The following is a 25,283-nucleotide window of genomic DNA, read 5'->3' on the forward strand; positions in this document are numbered from 1 at the left end:
ATAAATAGTATGGCTATAATAACTATATCTCCCTCATAAAGTTATTGAAAAATTACATCTGTTAAAAACCACAAAACATCTAACACCAAACACATAGGAGTAAACAATATGTCAGTAATCATGAATGCTATATTATGGTTTTATGTTTCTCTGCTCTTGAAGGAAAATGTGGAGAGCATTGTATTATAAATGAACAATGTTTATGCTTTGGACTCTATAATTTATACTTAAACTATAATTTATACTTAAATACCAGTCTTCTCTTACTGGGGTATTTATTATTCTTTCTTTTAACTTCATAAGTTACCTTGCCTAAAATTCTTAACTCTCCAAACCCTATAATTTTAATTCTATGCATTTACTCTCATCCATTTCCCTCCTAGATTTGTAAGTCCATCCAAACCCAAGTGCATTATCTTATTATTCCTACCCTCATAATAAAGACTTCAAAAGAGTTAGCATTATTTCAGGACCTCATTTTGCCTACATCTTTTCTCTGTATTTGATCACATAAGCTGTCTCTAGTCTTTAATCCATCAATCTCATGTGCACATAAACCAAACAGTTCTGAAGATTTCTCTCAGTCATGGTGGCTTTGATAATTTTGTGGTTTTGAAGAACACTATTATGGGACACAATGCTAGAAGATACAGTTATATAGATGAACATGTTCAAATTGATCTGATATTCTCCTCATTGATACTGTTTGGCAATTATGACACAATTAGGGATGAAAAGTGCTATTAGTTTGAAAGTGAATGTGATAAGGAATTCTTCAGCATCTTACCTACTTTTAGCAAAACTATTCATATGTGAACTCTATTCTATTTCTCTTTTCTTTACTTGCATATTTAGCTATGTGATTAACATTTATCTTCTTATGCACAAATGGCCCAGGGCCTTGCTAAAGCTTAGTTACCTTGTGATTGCCTTTGTTCTGAGCCTAAGGTTTTGAAAAGTCTAAATCAAGGAACCACATATATGCCAGGTGCTAAAAATAAAATGAAAGGTTAAACTAAAGAGAAAAATTTCATCTGACTCAGCAATGTTTTATAATCAGGCTTTTGTTTGGCTTTTAACTTTTATCATAAATGCAGTATTTCTGCCTATTTATCAAGCTACAGGTTTTCAAAAAGAACTGTATCAAAGGTCAAATTGTTCATGAAAGCATTACTGAAATGTCAGGAATAATCACATTCCACAGAAGAATAAACTCCTAAAGAAATTAAATATCCATTTGTAAAAAGTTGTCTCTGTGTGGTAATCTCATTTCCCAAAGTCATAGTATTGATGATTTCCAAACTGTGTTATGCCACATTGAATTGATTTATTTTAAAAGTAGACTATAACATAAAAAATATATTTTGGAAAATTATCTAGTATAAAGATTTAAGTAAAATATGTTTATTTATTTTTACCAACTTCTCTCAAGACTTTAAAGACCACTAGGGTGCTAGGAAATCCTACCTCTATAACTCAATACATGATGGTAACTAAGGAAAAGAAGCCTACTTTGGTTGCTTTATTCCAAATCCTTTAAAGTTATTTTCCAAAATGAGTTTCTCCTGACCTGTTACAGTGTTCCACTACTTAGACACAGTGAGACCTTTAAAGTGTATTTTTTTTCACCCAAATAAGCACTATTACCTAAGCATAGCTGTAGAACACACAAGTAGCATAGTAATATACTTGCTCAGAATGGTGTTTAGAATTTCAGCTTTATGCAGATTAAGAAAGGGCAGAGGTTCGTAAGTTTAAATGCATGTTTATTTGTTTTTCTTTAATATTATAAGAGTAATTACTGAATGAAGAAAATTGTACTTACAAAGAGTGATGTAATTTTCTTGTGATGATTATTTTTAAGTGATAATCATCACTTACTAATGATAATTTCACCTTGTTGGTCCATAATATTGAACAGAGAACAGCTCTGGCCACTCAGGACAGATGCCTTGACTAACCAGTTTATTTTCCAAAGTAAAAATCTTGTTTTTCTGTATAAGCCAGGACACATAAGAAACTAGGATCCCCACAATTATATCATAAATTTCTTTAGCATCTTTAAACCACACTGTCAAACTTAGAAAGTATTTGCTCTGTTCTGAAAGAGTAAAATACCCCTCCAACATGTGCCCTTGTTTTCTTTCGTGTTTGGACTAAAATCATGTTATGCACTTCATACATATATTCACATTTCCCCTAATGACTTTGCCATGCATAGCCAGAAGATCTTTTATCAGTAAGCCCAATGTTATATTGTTTTAATCAGTATGTCTTCTTTAATATAATTTATCTATTATACTGTAAATGTGTTCATGCATTTCAATATTGTAAAACAACAATTTCTGTAGTGCCTGTGTTGTTCTTTAAGGCACATACAAAATGTTCCAGCACCTACAAGATGACTTAGTGTGTTATAAGAAGAGGTAGCCAGGAGATTATCAAGAATTTGTGTGTCATCTTAAGGAAATGGTGTTCTAAAAGGCAGCTACTTTTGAGCATAAGCTTTTAAAGATAGCTTTATTAAACCAATAGACTGTAAAAATATGTGATAGCTTTTGGCGATTGTATTGATTTCTCATAAAGATGGCCATAATATATTACTTCTCTTATTCATGACTATAATTCTTGTCATTCATTCAGTCTAACAGTATTGAAGTAAATCAAAGATGAACTGGCTTCCTTACATAGAAGATGCCCCAGAGAGTATAAAAACTGACTGTAGTTCTGTATAGCTATTTCATGTACAGTTGCTAAAATCCCATGTTAATCATTTGGTCCAGAGATAGTTGACTATGGAACATTATAGGTAGCTGATGGCTTTATTTTTCTGTTGGATCACTGAAAGCTAATTTTCATAAACTATAGTATGACTTTTACCCAGTGAAGGGTTGGTAAACCGTGAGCTCAGAAGCTTAGAGGTTGTGTCCTTAGCACCAAAATAAATATATAAATAAATAAATACCAGGAGCCAAATACCACAATTCCAAATCATTTTCAAATAGATTATACCATTTAATAATTGTTTAACAAATTAACATTTCTTCATTTACTTATCATTTTATTATTTTTGCAAAATTAACTATGGAAAAATCACTGAATTATCAAACTTATGCTATGGGTACAATGGTATTTACCAGTAGGGTACTTTTATACAAGTCTACTTGTTAGTAGAATTAGAAAAATATGATCAGCACATTAGTCCAAGTTAATTAGATCACAATGGAATTAATAATGGACCATGTTCATCCTCACAGTAGTGGGGCAGGGATCATCTCTTCTGACAGATGATGAAGTAGGCACAGTCCTATTACAGCATAGTCATGGTACTATTGCATCATAGTCATGGTACTATTACAGCATAGGCATGGTACTATTGCATCATAGTCATGGTACTACTACAGCATAGGCATGGTACTATTGCATCATACGCATGGTACTATTACAGTATAGGTGTGGTACTATTGCATCATAGGCACGGTACTATTGCATCACGGGCATGGTACTATTACAGCATAGTCATGGTACTATTATAGCATAGGCATGGTATTATTACAGCATAGGCGTGGTACTATTGCATCATAGGCATGGTACTATTACAGCATAGGCATAGTACTATTGCATCATACGCATGGTACTATTACAGCATAGGCTTGGTACTATTGCATCATAGTCACAATACTATTACAGCATAGGCATGGTACTATTGCATCATAGTCACGGTACTACTACAGCATAGTTATGGTACTATTGCATTATAGGCACAGTACAATTACAGCATAGTTATGGTACTGTTGCATCATAGGCACGGTATTATTACAGCATAGGTGTGGTACTTTTGCATCATAGGCATGGTACTATTACAGCATAGGCATGGTACTATTGCATCATACGCATGGTACTATTACAGCATAGGTGTGGTACTATTGCATCATAGGCACGGTACTATTGCATTATGGGCATGGTACTATTACAGCATAGTCATGGTACTATTATAGCATAGGCATGGTACTATTACAGCATAGGCGTGGTACTATTACATCATAGTCACGGTACTACTACAGCATAGGCATGGTACTATTGCATCATAGGCACAGTACAATTACAGCATAGTTATGGTACTATTGCATCATAGGCGTGGTACTATTACAGCATAGGCATGGTACTATTACATCATAGGAATGGTACTATTACAGCATAGGCGTGGTACTATTACAGCATAGGCATGGTACTATTGCATCATAGGCATGGTACTATTGCATCATAAGCACAGTACAATTACAGCATAGTCATGGTACTATTGCATCATAGGCATGGTACTATTACAGCATAGGCATGGTACTATTGCATCATAGGCATGGCACTATTACAGCATAGGTGTGGTATTATTGCATCACAGACACAGTATTATTATGGCATAGGCATGATATGATTGCATCATAGACACAGTATGATTACATTAAAGGTACAGTACTATTGCATCAGAAAAGATATTTCAACAGTGTGGCAGACATTGTGCTAGGATCTTAGTTTTAAAAAATTCATTTAATGTATACAACAAATATGTGAACATAAATATTGGCTTCTATTTGAGAAATGAAAAACTAAGTCTTAAAATGTGTAAATAAGTACTCAAGGACACATTGTTAGTATATTGGAAAAAATCAGAATTTGAAGCAGAGTAATTTGTTAGTTTAATTTACTAAAAATCTGTAAAATATGGAAAGTGAAATTGTAGGTAATTGCAATCTCAGAAACTATTAAGAGAAGTGAAGTTATAAAAAAAGCCTATTTACACATGAAAGTATGAATTGCCTACCTCTCTCAATACTTAGTGCCATTTTCCCATTTTCATTTCCCTCTTCATACATACAGACAGACATGTGTGTGCACACACACGTGCACACTCACACAAGTCTCTCTTTACTTTTTGCAGTTCCTTCAAAAGTTATATATTTGCATTTGAAGATTTGGAACTAGGAACGTCTATGAAAACATCATGTGACGCTTGTCTTTCTGTGTTTGGGTTAAATTATTCAATATGATGTTTTCTAATTTTCTTAACTTACCTGCAAATTTCATGATTTCATTTTACTTTAAGGCTGAGTGTATGTACACCACATTTTCATTTTTATGTATAAGTTAAGAGACATCAAAGTTGTTTCGATTTCCTGGCTTTTTGTGGATAGAATAGCAATGAACATGGATGAGCAAGTATCAGTGAAGTAGAATATCCAGTCCTTTAAGTATTCTTGGGCCACACATTAGATTTAACTTTAGATTTTTGAGGCTTATCCACACTGATATCAAGAGGAGAATAATAAAACAGTTAAGATGACAGGAAAGCCATAAAGAATCATACTATTAACTATCAATATTTAAAATGTCTCTAATACATGTGAATATTATACATAAATAAACTAAAAGGTTTAAATAAAATTTTCTCACCTGTGACTCACCCACACCAAAGACCACAAACTGTATGAAAAATAAACCCCAACACCAGACCTGAGAAACCCTCTTTTGAGTCGCTGTACAAGGTTGTCCAAGAAACTTCCATAATATTACAAGCTATTGATTGCTATTGTTATTGTCTTTGGATTCATCCTAGAAGTGCTAACAACATCCAGTAGCTGAAGATACCATGTAATTCAGACACCGGGCTTAGAGAACCTCAGCTGGATACCACATGAATGCCTCCTTCCTTAGGACTAGTTTCATGGTATCAAGAAAGCAGCATAAATTGTAGTCAGAACTGCTCTTTCGTTTCCCACCCACCCAGAACCAAATAATCACACAGAATCTATATTAATTACAACACTGCTAGCCCTGTTAGCTCAGGCTTCTTATTAACTAACTCTTACTTTTTTTTTTTTTTTTTTTTTTTTTTTTTGGTTTTTCAAGACAGGGTTTCTTTGTAGCTTTGGGGCCTGTTCTGGAACTAGCTCTTGTAGGTCAGGCACAGAGATCCACCTGCCTCTGCCTCCTGAATTCTGGGATTAAAGGCGTGGCCACCTCTTACATCTTAAATTAACCCATTTCTATTAATGTGTAGAAATAGGAGCAGCCGGCCACTTCCCGCCACCCGGCTAGCTTTACCCGGAATAATTACATGGAAACTGTATTCTTTTAAACACTGCATGGCCCATTAATTCTATCCTCATATTGGCTAACTCTCACATCTTGATTAACCCATTTCTAATAATCTGTGTAGCACCACAAGATGGTGGTTTACGGGGAAGGATCTTAACCTGCGTCAATCTTGGAGAGGAGAGCTATAGCGTCTGCCTCACTTCCCTTCTTCCCAGCATTCTGTTCTGTTTACTCCACCTATCTAAGCTGCTGTCCTATCAAAGGCCAAGGCAATTTCTTTATTAACCAATGAAAATAACACATAGACAGATGACTCACCTACATCTATCTCCTTTTGGCAGCTATATGGTGTCTCTCTGACTCCACATACTCTCTCTCTCTCTCTCTCTCTCTCTCTCTCTCTCTCTCAACCTGATTATATTCTTCCCTGCAATAGACTTAAGCAGATTATTTATTAAGAAATAATAATAAAACATATTCATAGCATACAGAGGGTAATCCCATATCATCTCCCCTTTTATGTCTAAATAAAAAGGAAGGTTTTCTAAATGGCCCTCAACCAAAAAATAGATAAGGAAAATGGGGTACATTTACACAATGGTGTAATACACAAAGGAAAAAAATGGCATCATAAAATCTGCAGGCAATTGGATGGATCTACAAAAAATCATATTAAGTGAGGTAACCCAGACACAGAAAGACAAATATTATATGTATTCACTCATAAGTGGTTTTGAGACATAAAGCTAAGAAAAAAACAGCCTGCAATTTAAAATCTCAGAGAACCTAGAAAACAAAGAGAACACTAAGAGGGACATAAATGGATCTAATCTAAATAAGAAATAGAAAAAGATAAGATCTCCTGGGTAAATTGAAAGCAAGGGGATCATGGGAGAGGGTAGAAGGGGAGGGGAGAGGAAAGAGAGGGAGCAGTAAAAAACATATAGCTCAATAAAAACTTTAAAAAGGAAGGTTTTAACTTTAACATAATAAAATTGCATATAACAAAACAGGTTCAAGCAAGAATTACAGTTACAATATTTTGTCTATTTGTATCTGGCAAAATTAAAGAAAATATAATATCTATTTTATCTTTGTGAGCCTAAATTTTCAAATCTAATTTGTCTTTTATCATAACTAAGGAAAGCTATACTATCTGTCTTCAACTCCTCAAGGACCCCAGAATGACATATTACCTAAGTAAACAGGAAGTGTTATTCAAGCAACTTCCAAAACTAAAGAATTGACGAAGACATCTCACTTCCTGGAAAGTCACTCAACGTTTTTATGCACCCATATTTAGCCTACAGGCCCAGAGTATCCAACACGAAATCTGAAAGACTCTTTTGCCTGTATTGGCAGTTTGTCAGTCACTTTCTTCTGTGTCCTACAGAATGTCTTACAATTTCTTTGGTGGAGCAGGAACCCTTTACTACTGTCTCACCTTCTTTTGTCAAGTTCAGGAGCCATTTTTTTGTAGAACCTGTATGTCCATTTCATATAGCATACCAGCAAGTGGTCCAAGCAAGAGCAGTTTCTTGCCTTGTCACATTGAAGGCAAATTCCATAATGAGTTTCTTCAGTGCCCATCAATCTCTCTGAAGTAATTGGTGCTTCCAGAAGCAGACACCTCTCACTGTTAAGAAAAGTCTAAGTTCTTGAAACATTTTAAATACCATATTCTGTATGTCTTTGAAAGGTTTGAAGAACATATCCATCTGAAATATATCTTTATATAATCTAGAAGATCTAACTAATGTTACTACAAGCTTGACTATTATAAATGACTATTAATCTATAATTTTTAATTATATGTTAAATTTTTTAATGAGCTGTCTAAACATAATACCTTAAACAAGAACAGAATATATATATATATATATATATATATATAATGAAACTGACCTTATATTTGTATCAGAGACCAAGATCTATACCAGTGCAAAATATTCATCTCTATATCATATCTCCCTTATTTTTTATTAGAAATTTATTGTGACCATTAATAACTTATAATCAACCACCTTTAAATGAAAACAAACATTTATAAACAATCATTTTGGGGAATTTGGGTGTAGTTTTCTCCAAATTGCTTCCTGCTGTTTGTTGGATGAAGTATTTTTAGGGTTCATAGAGACCTTGCTTGGAATCTTGTTCCATCAAACAACATCATCCTTGAAGAATTCCACAGGTTTTCATCTTCTCTTGAAACAAAATCAGAATCTCTTTTTCAAAGTAACATATCCTTAGAGTCAAATTTTGAAGTCAAGATACTTTTATGTTATTTAACTTAGCAGCCCACAGAATCAAATTTCTCTCTGCAGTCAAAAAATTCAAAGAAAGCAAAATAATAAACATAATCCAGACCCTCTGTGTATTTTCCATCTTTATATGGCTTTTTTTATTCTCTACTTCTTTAATCGATTACTATCTTTCCTCTTTTATATTACTTTTACTGTCTTTTTAAAGACTTAGTCTTATATTTAAAACCATTTACTTCTTTTTATAACTGTCTATATTCTTTTTCCTCTCTCTTCCAAGCCTGTGTACATTTTAAAAACACACTGTGTCTCTTTCAGAGGTCTTTTATGTCTGAATCGGTCCTATTGTGTATCTGAAATCCTTTTATGACAAGGAACATTTTAAAATGGTAAACACAGTCACAGCAGCCCTGGATGCTGGCTCTGCCTCTCTTGTCCTTTCAATATGGCAGACGTAAGTTTCTGGAAAGCTCTAGGACTGCTGGCTGGGAGCAGTGCTTACATCGTAATCTGAGAAGCACCGTGTAGTATATAAACCCTCTTAGTCTGAGTAAAAGCTAAATATGCCATGCAGCATGCTGGGCAGCCTAGAAATGTCTCCATGTACGATGGCAGGAATCCAACATGCTTCCTGCCTGTGCATGCCTAGCAGACCCAGTCCAGCTACTCTCCCAAGGAGGGATGCTAAATGGCAGGCATGATCTAGCTACTTTCCTCCTAACCATGAGTGGGCATACAATCAGCTGGCATACAATCACTGGGACCCAAAATGTGTGGCTGGCCATGCAGGTTAGTCCCAAATTCATAGACACCATTTTGTCGCATGATTTTGTAGTCAGAGACTGCTCTTTTGTTTCCCAGCGGTCCAGAACTGAATAATCACACAGAAACTATATTAATTATAATACTGCTTGGCCTGTTAGCTCACTCTTCCTATTACCTAACTTTTACATCTTAAATTAACCCATTTCTATTAATCTGTGTATTGGCATAAGGCTGTGGCTTACTGGTAAGGATCCAGTGTCTGTCTTCTTTGGCAGTTACATGGTGTCTCTCTGACTCTACATACTATATATATATATATATATATATATATATATATATATATATATCTTCCAGCCTGGCTATATTCTGCCCTGCTATGGGCTAAAGCAGCTTCTTTGATAACCAATAGTAATAAAACATATTCATAACATACAGAGGGGACTCCCACATCAATTAATCACAACCCATATTGCATAATAACAATCTAAGGGTGCTGTCCTGGCAAATACACCTTGGTATCAACCAATAGCTTTCTAATTGGACTTCGGGCATGTTCAACAGGAAGTAAATGGTGAGTGGTACAGAAAAGTTACCCAAATACCCAGTGCTACATAATACTAGAACTTGGAGGACAACCTAGCACCTCTGCTTTACTAATCTAGCATATCCCCTAAATTCATTCCAACAATTTATTCCTGTGCTTGCAAAATTATGTAGTTCTCCTCAGTAAGGAAATTTTTCTTTACAACACATGAAAGCCATGAGATAAAACCACAAATACATCAGCAACACAACTTTCATACATAATGTTCAGGGATCATTGTGGGAAAATACATGGAAAGATTGTGAGAATAAAATGCACAGGAGTTTGCTGTGAGATTTTGTCTCCTAAAAATGTGAGAAATTACATCCATGAAGTCTCACCAACATTGCTCCCTAAACATGACCTGAACAAAGGAAACAACAGACATGCTTACTTGAAAGTAGGAAATTAGGAAAGCTCAGCGTGGTCCTAGAGAAGCTAATTAAGAAGGTGAACCCAAAGAAAAACATTTAGGCGATGAAAGGAGACAGAGACAAAGACCCACATTGGAGCACCGGACTGAAATCTCAAGGTCCAAATCATGAGCAGGAGACAGAGCTCGAGCAAGGAACTCAGGACCACCGCGAGGGGTGCACCCACACACTGAGACAATGGGGATGTTCTATCAGGAACTCACCAAGGCCAGCTGGCCTAGGTCTGAAAAAGCATGGGATAAAACCGGACTTGCTGAACATAATGGACAATGAGGACTACTGAGAACTCAAGAACAATGGCAATGGGTTTTTGATCCTACTGCACGTACTGGCTTTGTGGGAGCCTAGGCAGTTTGGATGCTCACCTTACTAGACCTGGATGGAGGTGGGTGGTCCTTGGACTTCCCACAGGGCAGGGAACCCGGATTACTCTTAGGGATGATGAGAGAGGGGGACTTGATGGGGGATTGGGAGGGAAATGGGAGGTGGTGGCGGGGAGAAGGCAGAAATCTTTAATAAATAAATAAACAATAAAAAGATAAAAAAAGATATTTAAATATTAATAGGTAAATATATAATTGGATAAAAAGAAAGCTAGAGATATTTTTCATGTCGTGAATTACATAAAGAAGTTGTCAAGTAAAAAATTTCTCCAATATTACATGGTGTGTTTTATACAGTTACAATGGAGAGAGGCTGAAGTCAAACTGGCAGAAACAAAAGACGGCGAGTGTTTTAAGTGCAAGAGCAGGCTACTGGCAAGGTGACACAGAGCCCTGCAGGGAGATGAGATCAATGGAATCCATCTCTCACAATGAGCTGTTGCTGAGTTTCAATGCTTTGCTCTATGGGCCATCTGTGTTTGTACACCACAACACAAGGATGTTAGGCACCTCCACATCTCATGGAGATGGGAAACCAAGGCACTTTTTACTTTATTTGCTATCACTTAGGAGGGATAATTCTCAACTCTGAGAAAGATAGTTTCTAGGATTTAATACTGGTAAATAGCTTTGAGAATTACATAGATTTCAATGGGAGAAAGAAATAATTTTCAGTTATGTTTTAAAATAAATGCTCAAACAGAAAATACGGGTGGAAAGAGCCTTCATCCCAAAGAATGACTCAAACATCTATCCAAGTCAAATGCAAGAATTCCAGCACAATTAACATTTGCTGTGAGGCTTCCAGCCATAGAAATAGAATAAAATTTCTTTCATAATATAAAGATATCTATGTCAAGGTACTAGTGAACTAGGGTTAATGGACATGCAGGCCTTAATTGTCGTGGCCTGATTCCCTTTCCCAGACATCACCTGAGGACCAAAACCACTATTTACAGCAAAGAAAAAGACACCTACTTTCTTGCATATGGAGGCTACACTTATATCTTATGAACTATAGACTTGTCACACACTCCTCAGCAGCCATCCTGTACAAAGATAAAGTTCAAACCCCATCAGAATCCTGTATATGACTACCATGAAAACAATGAGGGGAGACTTGGTCTGAAATAAGCTCACAGACTCATTCTGTGTGAGTCTTCCTTTCTTCTGAGCCTCACTCCTCCCCCAATCTTCAGGCTTAAGCCTATACTAAAATATAATTGACAAATCTTCAACACTGCTTCTTAAGATGGTTTATCCTGAACTTCATTTCAGAAGTTACAAATCCCATTTAGCCTAAGTCAAGGTCCGTAAACTGTAGGTAAACTCCGACTGCTGAGGGTGGCAGCATTGGACTGTACCTCAGTCTTCTGCAGCTAGCACAGGAGATCCTAGGAGGCTTAGAATGCAGAAGAAAGTCAGAGTTTAGTCTGATGAAGGAAATGTTAAGGCCTAATTTGCCAGGTCCTAATGAACTCATATTTTGGAATGGAGCAAACACCAGTGAGGATTTTTTTGTTTGTTAGAAAACAAATTTGTAACAGATTTCAGACCCATTTCTCCTCACTTCACAAGCAAAGTGACAGTGTCTGAATCAAGTATATTGCCAGATCTGAAGACCCAGAGTAACACAAGCCCCTAAATAAAAGGTTCTCATAGTCTAACTGGGGTACGGGTGAGCAAACATACAGTAAAAAGCTCCTCAGTAGTCTAATTCTGAACCCATCAGTTTTGCAATTAGTTGCAGAGAGTTTAATTAAGGCAATAAGAAAACATCTTCTTAGGCCAGGCGGTGGTGGCACCACGCCTTTAATCCCAGCACTCTGGAGGCAGAGGCAGGCGGATCTCTGTGAGTTCGAGACCAGCCTGGTCTACAAGAGCTAGTTCCAGGACAGGCTCCAAAACCACAGAGAAACCCTGTCTCAAAAAACCAAAAAAAAAAAAAAGTCTTCTTAAAAAAGATAATGCAAATATGAGACCATTATTTTAATTTTTAAGCTTTTGGCTACCAAATAAATATGTAAATATACATATTCACGATGTCAGTATGACTTTAGCAACGATTTTTAAACAATATAAAAGATAACCCAATGATATTTCTCAGAGTTGCTGTAGTGTTTGTCGAGACTGAATAGACAAATCTAATTCTAAAACTATAATGCTAAGGACTCACCACAGAGCTGTTTTTTTTTCCCACTTTTTTTATTAAAAATTTCTGCCTCCTCCCCGCCTCCCTTTTCCCTGCCCTTCCCCCCACTCCCCTCCCCCTCCATCTCCAGTCCAAAGAGCAGTCAGGGTTCCCTGCCCTTTGGGAAGTCCAAGGTCCTCCCCACTCCATTCAGGTCTAGGAAGGTGAGCATCCAAACAGGCTAGGCTCCCACAAAGTCAGTACATGCAGTGGGATCAAAACCCGCATTGGAGCACTGGACTGAGCTCCCAAGGTCCAAATGAGGAGCAGAAGGAGGGAGAAAATGACCAAGGAAGTCAGGACCGCGAGGGGTGCACCCACCCACTGAGACGGTGGGGCTGATCTAATGGGAGCTCACCAAGGCCAGCTGGACTGGGACTGAAAAAGCATGGGATAAAACCAGACTCTCTGAACATGGTGGACAATGAGGGCTGCTGAGAAGCCAGAGCAGGTTTTATTAGGTAACATTTGCATCTACTTTCACTCTGTCTAAGATCTCTTTTTGTTTTCTATTTCAGCTTCATTATATTAGTGAACTTTAATAGTAAGTAGAGATGCTTTACATAGACATATAGTGTAAGCCAAGATATATACCACAAAATATACATATCGGTTCTGCCGAGATGCCTTAGTGGTTAAGAGTGTGCAATGCTCTTCCATAGCCACCAATTTCAGTCACCAGTACCCAAATGGTGGCTCACAACTGTGTGTCACTCCAGTGACAAAGATCAGACACCCTCCTCAGGTCTCTGTGGACATTAAACATACATTGAAGCAAAACACCCAAACACAAAAAAAAAAAATTAAAGAATTAAAAAGGCAAATTAGAACAATTCGGCAAGCCTATAAGGAACAGTGCTAAGACATACATGCTAGCATATAGTTAAAACATAGTTCATTATGAGCTTAGTGTTTTATTTTTTCAATCTTGATTTTAATACTTTCAAAGCCTTGACAAGCAATGGTTTATCTTTTATATTTTGTTTAAGATCTGTGAAAATTAATGTGATAAGTTTCTGGTATGTGCTTTAACAAAGGAAGAAAATCTATGTTGAATCTCTTTTCCTATTTTATTTCTATTGGAAACGGAATGAATTTTTAATATTATTATTTCAAGCAGATGTTCAAGTCTTTTACTAGTGATAGGAAGTGCAGTAGAATGGAAAAGATAGTTGGGAGTTTTATGGAACAGTTTGGAATCTTCATTAAAACAGACTAGACACAGAGTATTTGCAGATTTAGCTAAAGATGTCAAAATACATGTTTCAATTTATGAAAGTAATGAAAAATTGATTATGAAAACATACTTTTTAAGATTATAATATATTTGCATCATTTTCCCTTCTATTTCACCCCTCCAAACCCTACTCTACACTGCTCCTTCCTCTCTTTTAAATTTATTGTCTCTGCTTTTTAGGTTACATTTGTATATAAGTATACACTTCTATATGCATATATACCTATATATTCCTAAATATAATCTGCTCACTTTGTATAATGTTACTTTTATGAATGTTCTCAGGGCTGAAAATTTGGTCTGGGACAACCAATTGGTGTGGCTCATCCCTGGGGGAGGCTATTTCTTCAAATTAGTATTCTGTAGTTGCTTATAGTTCTTTGTGAAGGGTTGAGGCCTTATAAGCTTCCTACTGTCCACATAAGCATGTCTCTTGTTTTCATCATTGTTCAATAATTAAAATATACTCTTAAAATTACAATTGTGATTAAAAAAACTGAATAGATAGATATAAACTTGAGCAATTATATCTTAACTTCAGCTTATAAAAATTAATAAGCACACCAATTCAATTTTCTGGGTCAATTTCTTTCATAGAATCTCACAGACACATTTAAATTAGCCTTCAAAACTAAGTATAAGTTAAAGATCTAAATTAAAAATTGTGCCAGGCGGTGGTGGCGCACGTCTTAAAATTAAAAATTGAGTTCTGTGTTCTATGTTTTCTGTAAAATATATGAGTTTGCAAGGTTAGAAAAAATCCTGAGCTTTGTAGATATATACAATGAGTTATGTAAATGTAAACAATTCTTTGAAATTATTTATATGTTAAATCTGATCCAAAGTGAGTATATTTTCCTTTTACTATACAAAGGAGAACATAAAACGTTTTTAATGTCATCATAAGTGTCTCACTAAAATACTGTATTCAGAGCAACTAAAGAAAAGAAATGAATGTGCTGGCTCATATCAGCACCAGCTGCAGAACTTCATCCACCACAAGAGTCATCATCACACATGTCCTGGGTTTAAATTCACATAAGCAGAGCCTCAAAAGGTCCCGCAGGGAATATCTGAATGTGCCATAGTTGTAGAGTCAAGATGAAAAAATATGTATCCCCAAACTTTTCAGCAGAAAAATTTCCATTTCTTATTCAGAAATATTCTAAGTGATCTTTGATTATATGCATATTCATATCTATATAATCTCTGAAGTTATGTGATACAAAACTATACTTATCCAACTAAAGCAAACATAATTAAGAAACAAGTTCTAAGACTATAAAGGAGAAAATGGTTTTTGGCTGTTTTTGTGTGACCTTATATTCAATCCACTTCTTACAAATAAAGTAAAAATGACACTTCACAGTCTCAAGGTGCTTCAGCTATGAAACTGCAGGTAAAAAGCATAGACACATTTTACTATTTACTTCTCTTGGATTTTTTTTTTTACATTTATTTCTTTTAACTAGTGATTCACACATGACTTAGCCCTAGATGTTGGGAATTTGACTTTGAAATAATAAAGCCCCTAAAGGTTCCAATTAGCCACATTGATTAAAGCTCTCATCAAAACAAAGCCAAAGATTTGAATGATTCTCAACCCTCACAGGTGCATTATTGTCTGTTCAGTGGACATCAGCCCAATATACTTACATAACCATAGAAAGGTTAGCACTGCGTTTGTACTGAGGAAGTGTGTAGCTGACACCGTACACCACTTTTTTGAGAAGCAACTCAAGAGTACCAATTTCTTGACTTCTTTGTAGACAAACCTCATCCATCAACTACTTTTGTGTTTTGCTTCTTCTTACCACTATACAGTTTAAAAGACTGGGAAATTAGTTACCATCTCTATCACTTTAGTCACGCTTCTGTTGTTTGACACAAATACCAAAGATTTATAACTCTCAATTTCCCTTAAAGTTAAAAAAAGGACATTTGATCTGGGAGTACAGCTCAGTGTCATGGCATGTACTGAGCATGTACAAGGCCTTGGGTTCAATATTTGTCACTAAAAATTAAATTTAAAAATAAGTTTCAGAAAATATTGATGCCTACATCTGAGTGTCTGAGACGTAGCTAAGATGAATAAATACAACATTTATTAGACAGAATGGACATCTAGTAACAATTTTTTAAGGCACAGTTTCACCTGTGTATATTTTCTGTATGAAAAGAAGTGGAAACCATGTCCCCCAGCAAAGATAGAATTACAAAGTAGAAAATTCAATTTATGTAGTTGCCCTTTAAAGAGAAAGTTTGATTCTGCTCAAACCAGAAGACAACAAACATAGATAAATGCTAGAGCGATATTTCTTAGATTTTATGAGTGTGTAAGCCACCTGAGGATCTGCTGTAAATGCACATTCTAGTTAAAAGAAAGAGAGGCTGCATTTCCAGCCAATAGAGGATTTATACAAGGCTTCCCAATTAGAACAGTTTGGTAGGGTCCTAGACTTCTGGAATGCATGAAAACTTAACAAATGCAGTTCTTTAATCCATATATAACAGAATTGATGGTTTCCTTAATACAATGGTCATTAGTTTATTTATTTTATACACAAAATATTAGTTTTCTACTATGTGCCAGCTATAGAATTACAGTATAAGGAAACAAGAAAGATGGGGGCTCAAGATGACTTAATGTATAAAAACTGTATGTGCCAAGTTTGAAGACTCGAATTCAGTTCCTCAGGCTCCACACACTAGAAGAAAGCCAGCTCCAAAAAGTTGTTTATTTATTTCTACCTCCACACTCACAACATGGCATTTTTGTACTTCCCAACCCTGCCACACACATAAAATATGTATCAAAAAGTGGTGTTATGATCTCTTATTTAATCTCACTAACAGGTTCTTGCAGCCACCTTTGGAGACCTGTGGCATGGTCCCATGGCATGCATGCCCATCCATCTGTCTCTCCTCGTGAAAGAGGCTGCCCCTCTGAGGTCTCTCACCCACCATACGGCTCCCTGCCTGGGACTCGCTGCCCCTCATGGCCCACTGCACCAACTTGGAGAATTGCGTCATTTCTGCAGAGGACTGGCTGCTCTTGGGACTTGCAGCCCATTCCTGCTGCCACTTTGGGGACGTGGGCATGGTATCATGGCCTGCTGCCTGCCACCACTTAGGGGACCTGCTGCATGATCTCAGGACCACTGCCTGGTGCAGCCACTCAGGGACCTACAGCATTTTACTTAAGCCATTACAGTATTCTTGGCATGAACTCCCAGTTACTGCAGAATTATATCTTTCTTTTTTTTTTAAGTAATAAAAGTTTTATTGAGAATTTCTGGGATGGTGGTTATCTCCCCCCCCCATGGGGGTGGGACAAAAGGGTAGGGAATCTCCAAGAAATCACACTGCTTCTCCCCTCCCCCAGGCCAATAAAGGGAGGAGGAAAGCCCTCAGCAACAGCTGATCTTCTGAGTGAGATGATTGGGAACTTTTGGAAAAGACATGAATTGTCACATTTGTTAACTATCAGCTGCATTTTCAAGGTTTCCTATCATTCCACAGGACAAGAAATGAGAGAGGAGAGATGTAACAACAAAGATAATCCCTTGACTAAGAAAAAGTCCAATTTAATTGAAAAAGTTATTATTATTATTATTACTATATAAATTATAAAATATAAACTGTTAACTGCCTTATTACACAATAATGATTTCCTACTCTACTTAACATTTATGTATCTACCTATTAATTATATTGTCTTATTGGGTTATATGCCAAACTTCGCAGCTAGTAGAAATGTTATGCCCAGATCATGGAGTCCCCCAAAAACCAACTAGAAGACCGAGCCCTATATATAAAAGCAAATAGCCTTTATTCGAGCTTAAATTTGGACTCTCCATCTGTTGAGACAGAACAGTAGATAATGCCAAGCCCAGTCAGGGTATGGTTTTTATCATAGTAGAAGTTAGGGTAAGGGAACTTCCAGGGTTTAGGACCCTGATTGGCTGACATTTGTCTAGGTGTCTTGGCAAAAGGAGAGTGGACTCGGGAACATCTGGTGGTCCTATCTAATCTTATCTAATGGTTGGACTGTCAGGTGCTATTCAGAAGTTGGTCCTCCGTGGTGGTGTCAACTTACAGCTACCCACCATGGCAGCTTTGTGGCCTGGGCACCTTGTGTGGCCAGGCTGTCCTAGACCCCACATGGTTTGGGCCCCATTATGTGTGGACAGGTTGTCCCAGCCCCACTTTAAAGAATGAGGCCTTGCTGCCTCGTTGTAATTCTAATGAACCTCTTTTACTAGTGAAGAAGTCTGATGATTTAGGATCTTACAAAGTAGTGGCCATAAATAGTGAAGAAGTCTGATGATTTAGGATCTTACAAAGTAGTGGCTATAAATACACTTCAATTGACTTCTGATTTTTTTCTAACGTAAAAGGCCTATCAAAACAGTAGTTATCAACATGTTAGCACATTTCCAATTTACTTCTAATTTTCTGTCCCACTTTTCAAAAACGTGTCTAAAGCAGTGTGCAGCACAAAATGTTCCTAGCCTTCAACCAAAGAAAATTAGTTGGGATTTGTTAGTGTAATAGTGGTCAAGAATGGCACAGTAAGAGACCTTTCTCCCCTGAATGTCTAATACAACACTCACAATTTTTATAAGATCATCCAGGATTGTGGATATGTTACACAGCAAACAGAAGAAAGATTTTCAATGGCTTACATGATATGTTGTTTCGTTCTACTCAGTGTAACCTAGGAGCACATTTGTAACCAAGGCAACAGAGTCGCGACTTTGTAACAGACATCTCCTGTTATCCATGTTTCTCACAGTCTTCTTGCTTCTCTTCGTTATTTATTAACAATAATACTTTCTTTTCTCTGGCCTTTTGTTTATCTCATGTCATTGACTCATAAGACATTAACAAACATTGTCTTAGTTACCTTTCTCATCACTGTGACAAAATACCTGGAAAAGAACTTGAAGTGAAGTGTAAGTATTGTTCCTTTGGGTTCCTGGCTTGAGGGATTTAAATCCATGCTCCTTGGTTGCATTGGTTCAGGGGTGATGATGAGGCAGAATACCATGGCAGAAGCAGAAAGGGGCTATCCACTTTATGGAGGACAAGAAGCAGAGAAGAACTGCAGAATATAACCCCAAAGACAGGCCTCTCCCCATGTCACACAATTCCTCAAGTCAAGGGCCATCTCCTAAAGTCCCCAGGCCTTCCCAAAGCAGCACCACCCTCTGGGGGCCAATCATTTAGACATGAGCCTGTGGGGAGCATTTCATATTCAAACCACATGTATTGGCTATGTATCTATGAGTTTTGGGGCAACGGGAGAGAGTGTTATATGAAGTGTTGTTTGCTATAAAGAAACAGCTCTATACCTAAAGACCCACTGAAACTGTCAATGATGCTAAAGCATTTGGGTGATACTTGCTTGCTTCTGCACATGTTCTGTCCTGTCATCAGTGTGCCCTCTTCCCATGTGGCCATCTTAAGAACTGGCATGGTGATTCTATTCTACTCTTTACCTTTTCTGCCTACTTCTGGAGAGTGGGGAGGGTACTTAAGAAAGAGAAAGGTGGCTAGTTGTATAAAAATGCCTTCTCTGGTAGAAACAATAACATTTATAAACACTTCTGTGAGTTGATTCATGAAAACACTGACACATGCTATAGCTATCTGTCACTGTAAAGCATAGTTCACCTCTGAATATAGAGGGCAACATAATTTCATAATGCTCTTTATTGTACATTAATATTTTAAATGTAAAAAAATCTCTTATGGGAAGTAACTGTAGGGTGAAAATACTTTCAGTAATATGTTGATTTATATGCCTTTGCCTTTGATGATTAAGGAACCCTTATTTATTTAGGGCTTTATGTGTCTGTTTCTATGTTTGTATTTTTCTGATATTCTTTTAACATTTTATCATCACAATTATTTCTTCTCTTCATTTTGTTTTTAATTAAGAGTTAATGGGCAATAGTCTAATTCATCTGGACACCTGTCTTATTTCAATCATTCATTTGACATGGACTTAATAATGATAAATGTTGGTGTTCATGTGGTTCCTAGGAGAAGAAGTGGACAGACAGCTATGCAGAGACGCCATCTTTCCCATTCCTGTGGCCTGTGATGCCCCATGCCCAAAGGACTGTGTGCTCACTGCATGGTCCACATGGTCCTCCTGTTCACACACCTGCTCAGGGAAAACCACAGAAGGGAAACAGATCCGAGCTCGGTCCATTCTGGCCTATGCAGGTGACGAAGGTAAGGTCTCCAGCCTCATGACTGTTTCTTCTGAAAACTGATGGCCATTTACTGTGTAGCGTGTGTAAGACAACATTCTATGAAAACTAGCTGACAGAACTCCAACAATGAAAGACTTTAAATATCTGTTCATATGGTTTCATTCTATTCCTTATAATTAACCTTGAAAATGGATGTTTAATCAAGTAGAAATGATTTTTTTTTATTTTTTTTCATTCAGCTACTAATTCATGTTTCTTTTAGTCCAAAGTGTACAAAGCAGAAGAAATTGAGAAATGGTCTAAAAATCCAAACATTCCATTGCTTTCTATTTCAGTAGTTTGTTTTAGCCATTGGTAGTTTAATGTCTCATAGAATTGTCATTTATATAATAAGAAAGTTAATTTTAATTTTTAGCATGGCTATTGCTTGGCTGAACACTGTGTGTGTTTTCTACCATTTGCATTTTTGAGCACAGGCTCTGAGAGCCACACGACCCAAGCACAGATTCACCCTATGGGGTGAATAAGGCATGACTTTTACAGATCACACCTCACCCGCAAGCTTTATTGCCAAGGAATACAAGGCAGTAATTGCTCTGTGCTGCTCTCCAAATGCTAATTTGTCCTCTGTGTGACTGGGTGAGACAGTGTCAAGCTCTTGTATTTTTGGAAGATAACAGAAGTGTTGGAAAGCACGGGAGTCAAATTGTTTCACACTGAGGTCCATGTTCCTCCAGGAATGCAGGGTGCCACGCACCATCCCACACTAAATGACCCTTCTTATTTACGTTTAGGACTTATAGATCACAATTTCTCTTTATAATAAGCATATACACCTATTAATCCCTGAAATGAATTGATTTTGATTGATTTTATGTCATCTGTGCCTTTTTATGTTTCCAGGCTTTCTGATCATAGTATCTCATAATCTTATTTAACAATATTTGCTATTATTTTGCATAATAACTATGCAGACTATTTAATTACCTCAGCTTTAATATACAAGTGCAACATATTATATATAAAAGTTACCCTTTGGAAAATTTTATAATTTTTATAGACCCCTCAAATATTTCCCAATAAAAATATAACTGTTTGCTAAGAAAATAGAAAATTTATAGAAAAATACAAATTTTAGAGAAAACAAACCTTAACTTTTCTGTGCTCTCCTAAACACCTCCAGCTTGAAAAGATTACCTTCAGACTTCAAACTCTGTCATCTCAGATTGTGTCTTGGGTTTCATTAAAATTAGATCTGTGGTCACCCTGCTTCCTATAAAACCCATTATTCCTGGCAGACATTTGCTGTGTGACTAGTAATGAGTGACTTTTCACCCCGGGCCACATAGCAAGGATTTTGCTGTGCTTGCAAGACTGCAGCATATCATTTTGTCTGTAGATGAGTCACTCCACACTGAAAGGTCTTGAATGTTTTAAAGGCGGGAAATCATGGCTAGTATTTGATACATATTATCCACCTAATTTGAAAGGGTGGGTCTTCAATAATTTTTAAATTAAGTCTAGTAGCTCTATCATAAGCCAGTTATAGTGGGATGTTGCACATGTTTCTCTAATATACCATAAGGGCATATATCGAAACATCATTTTAAGTATAAAGCAGACTGAATATCTGTAAGTGGATGTCTTGTGCTCAGCCAATGGTATTTATAAAACATAGAATAATTGTGTGAGACACCTAATGGAGAGCTCATCTGCAAAATAAATTTCCTTAATACCTGTTATTTGCTGGAAATAAAAATAACCTTTAATCTTGTAGGAAAAGAGACTGCTATGATACCGGGCTTTATAAAATGGTTTCTACTTTCTTTATTGAAAGAAATACATCTATAATAAGTCTTAAATTATGTGTTCTAATCAACAGTATTATAGTCTGCGAAAGTGAGTATTTTATTATTCTACAAAAATTAGAGTTTGGAATGTCTCTCAGATTCTTTTCATGAAAATTGCTGTGATAATTTTATAGGAAAACAAAAGATAAAAGTGATATGTAGTATTTAGAGATGGGATTATACAGTTTTTTTCTAGGAAGAAATCAATGAGAATGGTAAGTGCATAAGTGTGAGGTCTGTGTAATGTAGCAGGAAGTCAGTCACGTGTGCTGGGGATTGAACTAGGCCTTTGTGCTCTACCTTTGAGCCATATCCGCAGTCCCAGATCATGGTTTCTGATTCTATTTTAACATAACCATAACTGTGAGTGATCTATAGGCCAGAGGGTGGCCTTACCCAAAGGAATCTGAACAAGACAACAAAATAGAGACTTCCAGAGGGAAAATTATGTTTCTTGACTTGTCAAACAGCCTTTCTAATTTGAATAGATTATGTTCAGAAAATGGGGAAAATTATATAGTAAACCGTTAATAAATGTATCTATTCCACAAAGGCAAGGGCTTTAACCTTCAGTCATTCTTTCTAATTATTAATGTGAATGTGAGTTTAAGTAGGGGAAGAGTTGGGGCAGGGCAAGAGGGACACATTTAATATTTGACCAGGCTGTGATTCGGTTTATAGTGTTTCCAGGTCTGCTACGGCAAGATCCTGGAAAAGCCCTTATTTTTTGAATCCCCACCTCCATCACCATCCTGAGATGACTGCTTTTATTTGTGGGGCAACCTACTTCTGGCCATAAAATAATTGCTTCCAATTAAAGAGAGACAATCCCATCACTGGGTACTGTATCTGCAGGATAGCATGCTATAGGGAGTGGAGCTGGATGCTTCAGCACTCGAGAGCACTTGCTGATCTTCCAGAGGATCACAGTTCAGCTCCTACCATCCACATTGGGAAGTGGACAACTACCTGTAACTCCAGCTCTAGAGAACCTGAAACTCCTCCGGCTTCCCAGGCACCAACGCACACTGTAGTATGCATACACACAGGTACACACATATAAATAGAAATAGAGATGTCTTTAAAAGAAACAAATCTTGCTTAATCTAGTGATCTAAGTAATTTAAAGTAATAGAGTAACTCAAAATCACATGTCCTGAATGTTCTGCAATAACAACGTGCCATTACTTATGATATACCTTGCCAGAAATGCATGCATAGAATCTTACTCTGGAAAGGCATCAGTCAGAAAGGTGCTATATAATTATAATAATGAACAATAAATCTTCAGAACTGCCTATAAAAGTTAGGAAAATACAGAAGTAATGTTTCCAATTAAAGGAGACCAACAATTAACAGGATGCCTAAATGTGATGATTGATTTTGAATTAAATCCTTGTGATATGATAATTATTTGGGGATAGTTGGAAGTTTCGGTGGGGCTCAAAGTGCTGGATATGTTTATGTATGAAAGGATGTCTAACTTACAGAAAATATACATCAAATTGTTCAGAGTGATGAGCCTCATTCATCACCGTCTTACAAATGGTCCAAGAAAATAATTGTTGACTCTGTGCTACAATTATAAAGGTAACTCAAAGAATTTAAAAGAAAACAAAAGAATGAAAATAGTTTGCATATATTTTTCCATACAGTCTTAGATAACACTATACAGTATAGTATCAGCAATAAACAAAAATACCTACAAAACAATTCATGCAGAAATATCGTTAGGCAACCAAATCACAATTGGAAACATCTAGAGATAATTAAGGCATGAACACTAGAAAAAGTTGACTAGAACTTTAATTTAAACCAGGTGGAAGTAAGAGGTTGTGGAAAGAGCTCCATGGGAAGATGTTCACTATGCAAAGATAAGGACCATACCTAATACTCATGTATAAAGAATCTAGTGTTGTGGGGTGTTCTAGTAATTCCAGATCTGGGGCAGCAGAGACAGAGGGGTGTTTGTGGCCTACTGACCAGCCAGCATCACCTACTCAGTGAGCCACAGTCCCAGTGAGAGAGATCATAATGCATACAAGATGGACAGTTCCCAACGGACAACAACTGATGCTGACCCCTGAATTTCACACATGCATATACCTGCACACACATGAACACATACACACAAACACACTTATATACACATGGAAAGGGACAGGAGCCGATATTGGGCTAAGAATTTTACTTCTTGTTTTCTACTTATATAAAATCAAGAACTTACTAATTAAATATTGTATGATTTTTTTTGAGTAAGCATCTTTGTGATATTATGTATACTAGGGTTTGCCCCAAACCTACTTTTAAATTTATGTTGTCAAGTTCTAAAAGAAGGAAATCCTTTAACAGTTGAATCTGTTGTGTGTGTAATATAAGTAGTTGTGTCTTAAATTTGAACCAAATATAAGCATTAGTGTTAAATTTTCTGTGTTTTTTCATTTTTTGAATCCCCGTGCAGATCTTCAACCAACTTCATTTGTGAAGAGTGACAAATGAGGAAATGTTTGTTTTTGCAAAGTTTAGGATGACCTGATATAACTTTACTAACCGAATGTCACTGTGCTGTCCTATCTGCCATGTGCAGAGAATAGATGCAGATTGAAATAGAATTTACACCAATTTTCTCAAATAATTAGAAGTCTTCGGAATCATATTTTACAGAGAAAACTTGGAAGAAGTAATAGTTCTATTTTAATATGTTCGTGTTTAACAGTTTAGTGATTTTGATTATCAGAGCCACGAAGCAGCTGTGTTTCTTAGAGAATTCAAAGACCCACAGATCCGGGTTTTGTGTAGATATGAACAGCACTTGGTGTCTAAGTCGATGGTGGCATTTCCCCATCCGCCTGATTCAGGGGATTTGAGGAGGCTGCACAATGAGAATTCTTCTTTCCATTTCTACTAATGCTTTTTATGATTCAGCTCTCCCAAGCACTTATCATGCCCTGGACCAAAGCTTCTCACCAAGCACAGTCTGCTATGAGAGGATGGGGCTGCAACAGAAGCTGACAGTAGAAACACAGTATCACCTCTTCCTAGTGGACACCCCATCCTCTCCCTTGTCTTTGCAGCCATTTATTTCCCACATCAACTCTACACTCTGACTGACATGTCACCATGCTAATCTCCACAGCCATACCTACAAATTCTTTCGCATTTATTTTTATTTTTGCTTAGATAAAAACAATCTCTTCCTTCTCATCTCAGAAATTTGCTATTTAAAATTCTAGTTCTTCTTGGTTCATCCCAGTACCTC

General features: G+C 36.6%; 1 protein-coding gene across 1 annotated transcript in view; it reads left to right on the forward strand.

Annotated features, from left to right (window-relative positions):
- The window catches only part of Thsd7a (thrombospondin type 1 domain containing 7A), a 418,389-nt gene that overhangs the window by 301,442 nt on the left and 91,664 nt on the right, over positions 1–25,283 (forward strand). Inside the window, exon 7 of the mRNA XM_057767705.1 lies at positions 19,999–20,193. Coding sequence (XP_057623688.1) covers positions 19,999–20,193 — 195 coding nt within the window. The remainder of the gene's footprint in view (positions 1–19,998; positions 20,194–25,283) is intronic.

This window comes from Chionomys nivalis, chromosome 1, assembly GCF_950005125.1.
Source record: "Chionomys nivalis chromosome 1, mChiNiv1.1, whole genome shotgun sequence".
NCBI lineage: Eukaryota > Metazoa > Chordata > Mammalia > Rodentia > Cricetidae > Chionomys > Chionomys nivalis.